General features: G+C 38.9%; 1 protein-coding gene across 3 annotated transcripts in view; it reads right to left on the bottom strand.

Moving 5' to 3' along the window:
- LOC109106976 (A-kinase anchor protein 6-like) overlaps nucleotides 1-12,688 on the bottom strand; it is a 128,443-nt gene continuing 115,755 nt past the window's right edge. For 2 of the 3 annotated variants that reach the window (XM_042743211.1, XM_042743212.1), the window contains exons 12-15: nucleotides 9,637-9,852; nucleotides 4,112-7,153; nucleotides 2,807-2,926; nucleotides 1-942 (exon numbers count right to left, since the gene is read on the bottom strand). In XM_042743211.1, coding sequence (XP_042599145.1) covers nucleotides 901-942; nucleotides 2,807-2,926; nucleotides 4,112-7,153; nucleotides 9,637-9,852 — 3,420 coding nt within the window. In that variant the 3' untranslated portion in view covers nucleotides 1-900. The remainder of the gene's footprint in view (nucleotides 943-2,806; nucleotides 2,927-4,111; nucleotides 7,154-9,636; nucleotides 9,853-12,688) is intronic. The other variant, XM_042743213.1, reaches the window with a different exon arrangement.

Raw genomic sequence — 12,688 nt, 5'->3', positions numbered from 1 at the left:
TTCATTAAATTAAGTTTATTTATGGAAGTTTTCTTGTACATAGTTCACCATGCAGTCTAACAGTAGCTATTTATCCACGACACGTAACACAAACAGGAACACGACCATGAAGTAATATGACATCATTATACACCAGGATTTGAACGTACAGTTTACATATTTACAGATGCCCATTCATCATTTTCAGCCTTGCCACACGTCTGCTTTCTCACGATCACAGGACACATGAGGGGGTGAAGCAGTGTTTCACAAAATGTAGTAACTGCAAGGCACAAAAAGTTTATACATTTCTTTGTTTATCAGGGAGTAATAAAAAAAGGTTTCGCATCAAACTGCCAAAGATCACATGCCACACAACATCACACAACCGTCGTGTTGCATAGAAACTGTGGCGCTACTTCAGTCGGCTAGAGAGTAACGTGAAGCCTGTTTGATAACCTCCACGTGAGAGACCACAACGTCACGTCTCAATCAAGGCTGATTAGGACCACATTACTGATTGATGGGGCGACCCTCAAATAACATGTCTTGACGTTTAGGCATGAAACAGCTAAACCTGCTTAGATGTCGCTAGCTGGCTGATCAGGTTTAGTATCATCAGGGATATGATAGAAGAGGTTTATGTGTACTTTTAGACAGGGTCTGGATGATGGAAGACTGGTGAGGTGGCTCAGTCTCATGTGGAGCTTGAAGTGGTGGTCACCAGGAGGGCAAAGGTCACGGGTAAATAGTAAAGCAGCAAGTAGGAAGAGGATGAGGGTGCTGAGGATGAAGGACTTAGATCTCTAAAGTGCCAGACTAATGGCCCATGCACTAACATCCATTTAGGTGTCCGCTCCAGACCCCACATCACTATCCACAGGTGGAGTGTCAGACCTCAGAGGGCCTCCACTGGGTCAGTCAGGGTTTACATACAGGTGTGGCGAGACTTCCAGAGAATCTCTACGAGAAAAACAGATTGATATAGTTAGTAAAACTGTAGCAACTGCAAACTCACAGATCTTAAATCCAGAACACATATATACAGCATACTTATTGCTTAACAGAGCCAAAAAATAACAAATAAATAAAAATATACATTTATAATGTATATATATATATATATATATATATATATATATATATATATATATATATATATATATATATATATATATATATATATATATATATATATATATATATATATATGTATGTGTGTGTGTTTTTTTTTTTAATTTACACAAACACAACATAACCTAAATCTAGTACATAATTAATATACATGTATATATACAAAATAAAAATATATACAAAAAATATTGTATAAAATATATAAATCAAATTTTATATCTTTTATTTTCTCTCTTACTCTCTCAGATCTATTTATGTAATTAAATATAATTTAATTAAACATGGTTAAATATATAATTATATTAATAAATGTAAATAAATAATTAAAAAAATATATATTTTATTTTTGTAAAGAAATATGTAAACATAAAGTATATACTGGATTTCAGTTATATTATTTATTGTTTTTTTATGCATGATTTTTTTTTTATCAACAACTTATACATTCATTATTTAATTAACTAACTATGAATTGCAATTGAGGAAATTCCACTTCTTGCCATTGCAATTCAACATCCTGTCTACAACTGAATTCAAATTCACTCTATGTTATATGTGCAAGATGTTATATGACCAAGTTATATTATAAGTACAATAAATTGCATTGCATTTGATTGGAATGTTTGTTAGTTTGGCTCAGGTCTTCTCTGTGTCATGTGACACTGCAGTGCATTTGACTGTGCAGTGTGAGCTGAACCCACAATGACCGCAGGGATGACATCATAGTGTCTGTAGAGACAGATAGTTGGCTCTCTCTGCTTTTTAGCGTGTCCCTGAAGCCTCGGGCGCTTGCTGAAATGTGTCCGACTCACCAACTACTAACAATCTTCAAGATGACCTTCCTTTTGTATCACATAACCGTCATCATTTCATCATTTATGTATGTGGTGGTTACACACCAAAATGTACATTTTCTTAGAAATATTTGCAAAGTGTTAGCTAGCCGCAGGGCTGTGCATCATTCAGAACTGCCTTCAAAATTTATGCTCATGAACTGAAAGGAAGCCAAATCCTAAAAACCAATCCAGTACTAGCTCAAGTTGGTTTTCCATCTGTTAATTCCACCAGATTACAATGTGTCATATATTATTGCAGTCAGGAAATTTATTTGAGACTAAGAAAGCAGCGCTCTTTAAGTTTTCCATCTGCTGTATATGCTTTTCATCAAGAGAAATGATTGCAGACTGACACACGTTCATTATTTCAGCCCTGTGCTGATGAGGCCACAGCAGCGACCGAGAAAGAGACAGTAAGAGAGAAAGACAGAGAAAAATGGGAAGACAATTCCAAGGCTAACCCCACTGGATATATGGACCACGTTACGTAATGAATGCTTTTCAAACCAATTTACTGGTAAGGGAGTCATCATGTAGAAAGTACAGTGGCCTATAATTTAAACCATAACACTGCCGGTCCAGACCAGGCATTTGCGTCATCGAGAAGTGAGCCTTTGGGTTTTTATCAAGCAGAATTTCACAAGCAACAAACAATGGAAAAACACAAAACAGACTCATTTCAAAACACACTACTAATAAATCATGCTAACGTGCAGTATGGAGTGCAATGGAAAATGGGGTTGTTTGCAATGTAACGCTTGACGTCGAAAAGACCCCGCGGCTGTTTTTCAGCGGTGCGGCAGAAGTGGCCGGGAGGGAGAGGTTGTGTGTGTTGAAGCGGGTCCTATAGCACCTACCTTGACCTGAGGCCTGCTGCTGACTCTACTCCTTCCTGCAGATGAGCTATCTGTCTGCGGAACACTGATCTGAGCCCTGCAGCCCTCCACAACACCACCGCTGCTCTCTGACCTTGCCAGCTGGAAGAGAGAGAACAAGAGAAATGTTACCTTCATCATTTAGTCCTTTTTAACATTTTTTGGTTTGTAAAATTTGTGACTTTGATATTTAATTTAAAAATTAAATTAAATTAAATTAAATTAAATTAAATTAAATTAAATTAAATTAAATTAAATTAAATTAAATTAAATTAAATTAAATTGTTCTTTGAATTTCTGCACCAATATAGAGTTACTAAACAAGACAGAAAAAATGATGATTGTTTGCAGACAGGTTTGCAGACAACACATCTTCAACTGGAAAAGTATTTACAGAAAAGTCAAGCTAAACATGTCTTTATTTCCTCAAATGTTCTAAAATTAGTTGTCTTTGAATACTAAATTGGAATAATGAAAATATTTTAACATTAAAAAATATCACCTATATAACAATGTTTCACCTGTATTTGCACTGTTGTTATATGGTTTATTTGGCACTATTCACATATATGCTAGAAATTTTTCAAAATTCAATCTATACCAATAGAGTACATTGAATTGAAACTGAAAAACTGAGAGAAAAAAAGGCAGATAAAAAAAGATCAGAAGCAGAAAGAAACATAAAAAGATTGAGTTTGGGGGGGGGGGGGGTGAAAAGGTAAAGATTGTAATAGTTCCCTTTCTTTTTTCATATAAACCATCCAGCTATTTTAATGAAATCAATATGTCCATATGAGTACAAACACTGAAATTCAATTGATGACTTAAGTAAAATTAATTTAGTGTTTTCGGTCTCAATGATTAGCTGGAAAGCAGGCACTTAATTTGCCTGATATAAGGTCAAACGCAGGATTTGCAGACAGAGTTGGAAGCAAGCAGGGAGAAGTTTGCATATGAAATAGAAAACTACTTAAAAAGAACACAAATACATGCTAATTCAGTCATGAAATTAAGTAATGATCCTCGCCGCATTCTTGCTTATGAATCATAATATAATCTGACTGATTATGATTATTCTGTTCTGTAGACCTTAAAATTTTAAATCTACGCCTGCAAATCCTTCTTCCATTAGCACTTCAGGGGAAAAGCGGCGGGGAGGGGTGAGAAGGGGGTGAGAGAATGAATAAAAATCTGCTCTTAAATATTTAGTCAACGAGATGAATTCAGCAGAAACGCACACCGCTCTCATTACAAGCAGATAGAGTGCGGTGTAATGTCGAAACACACCTGCTTATGAGTCGACTTGGCTTCCTGTAGAGAGCGGCGCCCTTTCCCGACGTTCTTCTGTTTCATCAACTGTGAAGCAGGAGCCCTTTCATCGCTATCAGTCTTCCTTATCAGCGGACAGTTAATTTTGGGATTAATATAAAGGCTGCCATCCTCTTTTAAAGGATTTGTAGTGGAGCAAGAGACTCTTATCTTAGTCATTACAGGGGAAATATTGGATTCAAGCATTTTAGTATCTGCAAAACATTCAACAGTATCTATCGGGGTTTCACATGGTAAAGGATTAAGATAAGGCGCCTCATTATGGCACTCTGGCTGGCTACCAGCTACACTTCCTTGAGAAATACCATGTGCTTTTTGGTATTCATCACAGCCCGATGAAGGTGCTGGGCTCGGGAGACTGGCCGGCTCTATTAGTTTGGCGGTGTGTCTCGTGGGCCGTTTGCTAATGGACATGCTGTAACAAAGAGGAGGGCCCAAGTACACTTCCTCTGTGCAGGCCTCGAAGAGCGGCTCTTCGTCACGGATATCTGGCGTACTCGAAAGAATCGGGCTGCTGCTCTTGTCCTCCGCGCAGGTACTGACCTCTCCGCAGTCACTGTCATGCGAGGACAGCGACAGGTAGGAGTAGAAGTCGCCCTTGCGCAAATGGATAAGCCGATGGGAGTGCTCGAGGACCTTCTCTCTGATCTGAGATACAGACGTCGGGCTACACACCTCTGTAGGCTTCTCTGTCTGTGCCTCTTTGGTCTTCAGGGCAACAGATGTCATGTCAATGATCTCCATCACAAAGTCATGGACACTGTCACTCTTGGCCTCTTCAGAGATGAAAGCAGGGTGGTTGCAGCTCTCTGAAGAGTTTTCTTGATGGTTCTCATGGACGTCATTCAGAAAGGTGGCGAGTTGCTTCTGTCTGCTGTGAGCGTGTGCAGATAAACCTGAACACTCGTCTATGGGAGAGATGGAGGGTGAGGGAAGGTGGGAATTGTGACAAGGCAGCTCGCCTTTCAACTGCCCTTCCATGGAGCTCAAACACAACTGTTCACATGAGGATGGCGAGGTGGCGGTCACCATAGCGCTTTTGACGCCGTTGACAGCATCCACCATGTAACAGTTTTTAAATGATTCCCCTTTCTTGGTTAGCAGACTTCCCTCTTCCCTCAGCAGTTCGTCGTCTTCATCCTTGCCTTTGATGTGAGTGCTCTCAACATTCCCGTTCTCCATGTCATCCACGAAATGGTTGATATAGCTCCTGGTGGCGTCCCTTCGGTTGCCATCCACCTCACGTTGCCCGAGGCTCTCGTTTTTAGCATTAGTGTTGGCTTCCAAGAGTTTCAACGCGGACTGGCTGTGACGATCGTTGGCAGTCTTAACCGATGACAGGATGTCTTTAGACATTGTGCCACACTGCAGCTCATCCACTAGATCTGCCTCATTTTTCTCTTTACTCTGAGATCTAGGCTTCATCCAGCTTTGAAACCCACCCTTTATATAATCCAGCCCAAGAGCGAGGGAACCTTCAATGTACTCCTCCTCTGAGGTTACACTGGAGTCGTCATCTTTAATACCGAGCTCTTCTTCGGTGAGCGTCAGAGTTGAGCTGGAGAGAAGATCGCTGTCATCCTCGTCATCAGTACAGGCTGAAGTGCAGGAAACGTTGACGACCATACTAATGCTTGCATCAGTTTCGTCGGTTTGTTGCTGGCTGCGGCAATGTTTACGGAAGGATGCGTTGGACTCTGCAGCCACGCAGCGGTTCATTTGCACAGCTAGGTCCTCGGATGCCACGGACGAGTCCTCGGTGCTGCTCAGCTCCGTCAGGGAGGCTGCCGAGCTCTCGTTAATGGAGGAGGGAGCTCCAGCCGAGCGTGACCCATGCCACAGCGAGCTGCTCTGGAGTGTTACGTCAGAGATGCTCCGTGTCATCTTCATGTCAAGAGGGCTTTGGATGTTCTCAAGGCGTTTTAGAAGTTCCAGAGTTCTTCTGCTGAGTTCCCCTGTGGGCTCCACAGTCGATTCAACATCCCTCAGACTTTCCTTACTGCCCGCATCCTCTGCGCTCTTACATGGAGTGAGCCAACTTTCCAGGGAAGTGCTACGAGTCAGTGGCTCTTTGCTCGATGGAAATAACTCTCCTACTGTGAAAAGAGAGTCAAGGGAAGACCCCTGAGATAGCTGTGTGAACTCCTTTTGGAGCTTTCGGTGTGTAGTCAACCTCTCTTCATCTCCGCTCATGTTGAGATATTTGTCGTTTGCCTCTTGACTTAGCCCAAAGCCATTGGCATGAATCTTCATTGGCTCCTTGTGTTGTTTCTTCCTGGTTTCTCCACCATCTTCTCTCTTCTTTCTCACGATATGCCATTGCTGGTCTCTCTGCCCAATGGTAAGACTGTCACCATATTCTGCACACTTGTTGGCACGCTCCAAAACTCTGTCTATGTCTTCATCTGACACTTTGTCTCCATCTTCTCTGGTAGGAGGGGTGAGAGTAACACAAACCTTTGGATCATCACTCTGGAACGGCAGGCAAACCTCAGAGTTACCTGTGGTCTCCATGTCCCCTTCACTAACTATCCCACTTTCACTCTCCGATCTCCTGGCTGAATCCGACAGCAGCTCCTGCTTCCCCTTCAACAGGTCTCCCAGGATGTCAGGTAAGGATTCGGCTGAGGAGAAGGAGGAATCCATGCTCAGCCGCTTCAAAAGTGACTGCTGGGATTTGGTTGATTTGTGATTATATTGGGGTTGTTGGTAGAGTTCAACATTATGCAGACTGTACACCTGATAAACACAAGAAGATTCTGGATTCAGTTCTGCAGAGTTCAAGGCTGCTCCGCACCGTGTGTCATTTGGACGTGACTCAGTGAGACTTGAAGTCTCCTTCGGGGAATTAAGGTGTGATTTAGATCCAGGCTTTTGCTCATCTTCACAGTCCTGTGTATCCAGATCGCAGATGGTCATGTCCATTTCGTCCCACTCCCAAGAGTCTTCCGTCTGGCCATGGAGCTCCATGAGAGAAGGCTCAATGAGGTTCTCAGGGACCTGAAAAAGGGAGAGAAAAAAGACGTCAGGGGCAAAGAAATACTTGGTTGGACTTTTAATCAGATCAAATGCAAAGTTAATCTATGACAAATACGTCTTTGCTTAGATATGGGCATTCAGCACAGGGCATAATTACACAAATTGCTTTGCTTCTTGTTCAAGCAGGAAGAGTCTATTTATATGATCCTCTTTATCTCATTAATCTAATAAACTGGCAAATCTAACACTTGCTTTGTATGTCATATATCCCATAAAATGAATTTTTATTAGATTTCTGTTTATTCTCTTTCTGCTGATGAGGAAAATACTAATCCAGCATCCCTAGATCACTATAAAAACACAAAAACCCTAAAACAATAAAACAATCAATCAGTCTAATCAAATAAAAAATTATTTCAGTTAGCTGCCTCAGCTAACATTTGTACCCCGACTGCAGCACATAACGTTTTAATCAGATAGACTAATTATAACCTTTAGCTATGTCATTACAAAAGTCATTTTGCCATTTTATAGAAGCTTAAATAAGACTGTCTAGTATGGCCTGAGATTTTTGACTGAATAGCTGGCATTGTTTCTGCTACACTATTCAGCTTGAGAGTGAAATCATGTAATAACTTGACGGTGTCAATTAAAGCTCTTCTGAAACCTTTTTTTCTTTCACTCTCCCACAACACCATTAAGAAAATGCAACAAAAAAAACATAAAAACCATCATTTACCTCCAAAAACAACAAACAAAATTAAAAAAAATAAAAAAAAAAAATCCAGAGTCACGATTGGATTTTTTTTCAGACACCAGACTTGTTGTGAGCAAGACCTCCTGAAGCATTCAACAGTCAGCTATTTCATCATCTCATAAAGTGTACTGTATTCACAAAAACAAACTCTCCCTATTATTTTTCTTTTCCTTTATTCTGCGCCCGCAAAAAGTGAAATTGCACTTCAGCCCCGCAAGGTCAAGCTGAGCGAGGGGCGAGTAATTTGTCTTCCCCGTGTAAGTGAGTGGATGCTCACAAACAGGTTGCTGGGCTTTTCTGCGTGAAGCACGCAGCCTCCCCAGAGCCCTGCTGCTGCCATGCAGGAATGCACAACATCTACATGACAAAAGGCGAAGTCTAGCCCTCGGCCCACTCCCCCGTTTAACACGCACTGTAACAGTCCCACACATACAATAAGAGACTAGTTAAGGGTTCCGTTTTCAGGATCGGAAGTCTTTTTATACGGCAGTGAACACAGTATGTGCACATGTTATGTTCTTTAAGAGACTACTTCCTCCCTTCAGTGCAGGATGGGGACACAGGATCAAGCTATTTTGTTGCTATGGGTTACTCAATATACATAAAGAACAGTCAGATACTTCTTGCAGCATATGTAATCGATTGAGTTCACAGTACAGTGAGTATCTGGGGAGCGCATCTAGCCACTGTCCTCTTACTATGTGTATTCAAGAATAATATGTGGCCACTTTCCCTGCCTTATAGATCATTCTTATTGCACTGTTACAGCGGCGCTGCACTATATTATTGGAACTAGTGTATTTCTGCTTAACAAATTGTTCTGGACAGCTTCCTTTGAGCACAGCAACATGTAAGGAGATTTTTGAAAAGCCAATTCAATGGGTTCAATAAAATACATAGTAGAACGTTGATTTTCAAAATTATAATTGCATTAGGAAGGAGTCTCCTTACTGATACTGTATTTAAATGTATTGTCAAAGAACATTTTTATACAAAATAACTGCATTAAGGACATGATGGTTGGCCACTTGGTGAATTAAACATCTAACATAGTAAAGTATACGTGTCAATAACACAGCATACTACTTAGGGTTGATTATGTACAATTCCTCCACACTATTGGTCAAACTATTTTTCAGTCATTACATTCATCAAGCATGAAAACAATAAAAAAAATAAAAAAAAAAAACATTCAAAAACATGACATTTTAGGCAATTTAGAAATCCCAGCCAGGACTTTTTCTGGGAAAAAGTATGTTCACATACTCAGGTGAGTTCACTAAACAGTTATGCCACTTTACACTATCTGCACTGGTATAGCACTGTACCATGCATATTTAAATGACACAATTTACTTATAGACTGCACATTTTTTAAGCATTATGTAAAATATGAGGTAAACAATTTTGTTTAATTAAAGGAGGTGTTTGTGTGTATTTGCAAGATGGGAAATTGCATCATGCAAATAGTATTTTTTGAGCTTGTTTGCACCAATTTGCATAATCCTTTTGTGAATTAGGTGCTAAATAATGCAAACAGAGCACACAACTACTTTTTTAAAAACAATATACAGTACACAGTATGCATTCTAGGCACAGTATGCATTCTAGCCACTCCACCACAAACGCAATTAAACTGTCCATAGTGTGGATACCGAGACAGCACTACCTGTGCATGTATCACCCTGTTTATATTCACAACATGGTTTTCTTGTTTACTTGTAACTGTAATGTAAAGCATATGTGACCTGGTCTCTGCCCAGCGAGCATTTCAGTCTGGTCTGCCACTGAAGGACCTGCATGACGATGGCCTCCCAACGTCTCTCCAGGTTGACCTGCAGCAGCTGCAGCGACTGGCGCTCTGCCTCTGACCTCTGCTGTTCAGGCCCATCCAGCAGCCTCTGACAGAGCCTCAGCACAGAGGAAATGCCCTTCCGTCTGCCCCGCACCTCCATACACAGAGCCTGCAGAGACAGGAGCAGGTCAGTACTCTCATGCACTCATAGACTGTGTTAGTAAACAGGGTTTAACATCCCTGTCGTCAGGTTAAGGGCAGGGTTCATGTGTTAATGCCAGAGAATTTGATGAAAGAAAGCTTAACTTTGACTAAACTCTAAAAGCTTAACTTTGAAACTGCAGTTTGCGAACATACACGCTACTGATAATGTAAAGAAGTTAAAACTACAGCCAAGAACAAACCAAAATATTAAAACTAAACACCCTAAATGACAGAAATGAATTTAAAAACATTGATTAAAAGCTGTATTACAAAAAACTAAAAGGAACTTAAACACTGATGGAAATGAAAACAAAAACATTTATTAAAAGCTGTTTAAATAATAAATGAGACTAAGAAATACTCTAAATGATAGAAATGAATATAGCAAATATCTTTATAAAACAAACCTTAATAATAAAACTAAAAACACAATAACTAATAGACATGAATGCAAAAAACAAAACAAAAAACAATTGATAAAAACTGTATTAAAAACCTAAATAATATATCTACAACAGTGATGAATACAAAAAACATTTATCGAAATATGTATAAAGGACATAAATAATAAATCTGAAATCAGTGATATGAATTAATAAAAAATAGAAAAAAGAAAAAGATGTATACAAATAAAATAAATAAAAAAAAAATAGATATACAAAAGAAAAAAATTATAAAAATTACTTTTCCTTAAATTAATAAATTAAATTAATAAATAAATATATTAATGCTGTGCAGGGACGTCTGGGAACACTTGATTCATTTGATGACTCATGAATGAAATGAATCATTTTTGGAGCTGGTTCATTGACATAAACAGTTCAAACGGAACAATTTACTATAACGAATAAGATTAGTTTGTGGAAGCCTTTTTACATTTTGTTTTAAATTCTGTTTAGAATGAATGATGCAGAAATTCAATTTAAAAAAGTATATATATATATATATATATATATATATATATATATATATATATATATATATATATTATTACCGAAAACTTAAAAAAGATGATGTTAAATGCCGCTCAGGGACTTCTGGAAACATTATTGACTTTTATTAAAATTCAGTCAACAAACTGATTAAAATGAAATGAATCAATCAAATGAATCAAGACTCTCCAGAGTTACTTGAACAATGGAGAGAGATGTTCTAAAGCATTTCTACAACACATTTACAAAAGGCTTCTTACAAGAGTCTTCTTATAAGGTCTAATACTCAATGCAAAGTAACAAAAATAGTGAGAATCACACTACACCTGTTGGTGCAAAAATACTTTGCTACAAAAAATATATCACAGTCTACAAAAATAACTTTCAATGAACTATTCTCCACCATTTGCCACAACTGCAACACAGGCTTTATTGCTAGCCATGCATGTGAACTCACAGCACCTCAGAGCCACTCAGAGTTTCTGTGGCATGAATGAACATAGTGAATGACGAGAGAGAGACAGATAGAAAGAGAGACTCCTGTGCGCTTGATGAGGTCTCCACAACAATTCAGCCTGTCAGGAGTGTGTAAATCACTTCCCCCTCTCCCCATAAACACGACAGAATTAAATATTTAAAGGCCAAAGCTGCACTCCCATGCTTCGGTGTCCAGCTATGAAACTTGTTTAATGAAACCGCCGGAGCATACAGACTCTCCCAAAGACGACCATGCCAGAGCACAGACCACAAACGCATGTTCTAGAGGGGCTGAAGTTATTGTGATGCTCTCACACCTGCACCAAAACCCCCTTTAAATATGCAGCGGCAGCTTTGCGAAGAAACAGCGCTACTCCATGTGCGTTAAGGGACAAAAACATTCAGAGAACAATTTATGCAAATCCCGCCAGCCCCAAAAAGCACCGCCTTACATTTTCTGTACATTTTTCAATAAATATTAAACACCATTACATTTAAATTGGATTTTATTTTTCCTGGAGTGCTCGGCTTCTCTGTTTTAGCATATTTCCCTCTCCCGTGTCTTTTAAACAGGTAATGAGACTGTAAAATGCAATGGCAGCATGCCGGAGAGGAGGCTAAGGAGCGAACGCGCTGATAGAGTTGAAACTTTGACAGACAGAAACGTGGGAGGTGATGGAAACTCAAATGGCACTCAAATGGACACTGTTTTTTAATGGCGTACGGTGTCTGGGAAACGTAGTGGCCTGGTCTCTTAAAAACATGTAAATATTTGATGGTAAAATATTCTCCCATTGCATGTTAGAAAGACTTCACCACATGGTAATCGACTAGACAGAGTATTTTGTCTTATTTTCCAGCTAAAACATCTTAAAACAAGATAAATTTACTTGAGAAGCAGCACTGCATAAAATATTAAGACATGTTTATAGATCGTCTCTTCAATGCCAGTGTATTTTGTCTTACTACACTGGCAGATTTTTAGTACACGTTTTAAGCATAAACAAGTTAAGTGCAAAAGCCTGCCAGTGCAGTAAGAAAAAATATACTGTCTTCATATCATATACAGTAAAGTGAATTTATCTAGTTTTAAGGACTTTTAGATATTTTTACTGAAAAAGGGTTTAAAAAGACTAATTAAAGGGGACATGGGGATGAAATTTTTACTTTATTTATTTTTACCTTTTTTTTTTTTTTTTTTTTTTTTTTGCATTTAGTTAGGTTTCTGGCATGTCTGCCAGCTCTGAAAAGCTGAAAAGAAACCATTGAGGAATTTTAACTGAAGTATGTTACAGGCATTTCATGAAGACCCAAAGAATCAAAAAATCGGCATCCGATTAAGATTCATTAAGATTTTTATTTTTTTCTTAATAGACTATTAGAATTCAAAAT

Source organism: Cyprinus carpio, chromosome B17 (genome assembly GCF_018340385.1).
Source record: "Cyprinus carpio isolate SPL01 chromosome B17, ASM1834038v1, whole genome shotgun sequence".
NCBI classification, from domain to species: Eukaryota; Metazoa; Chordata; class Actinopteri; order Cypriniformes; family Cyprinidae; genus Cyprinus; species Cyprinus carpio.
This window is presented reverse-complemented; position numbering and strand designations above follow the sequence as displayed.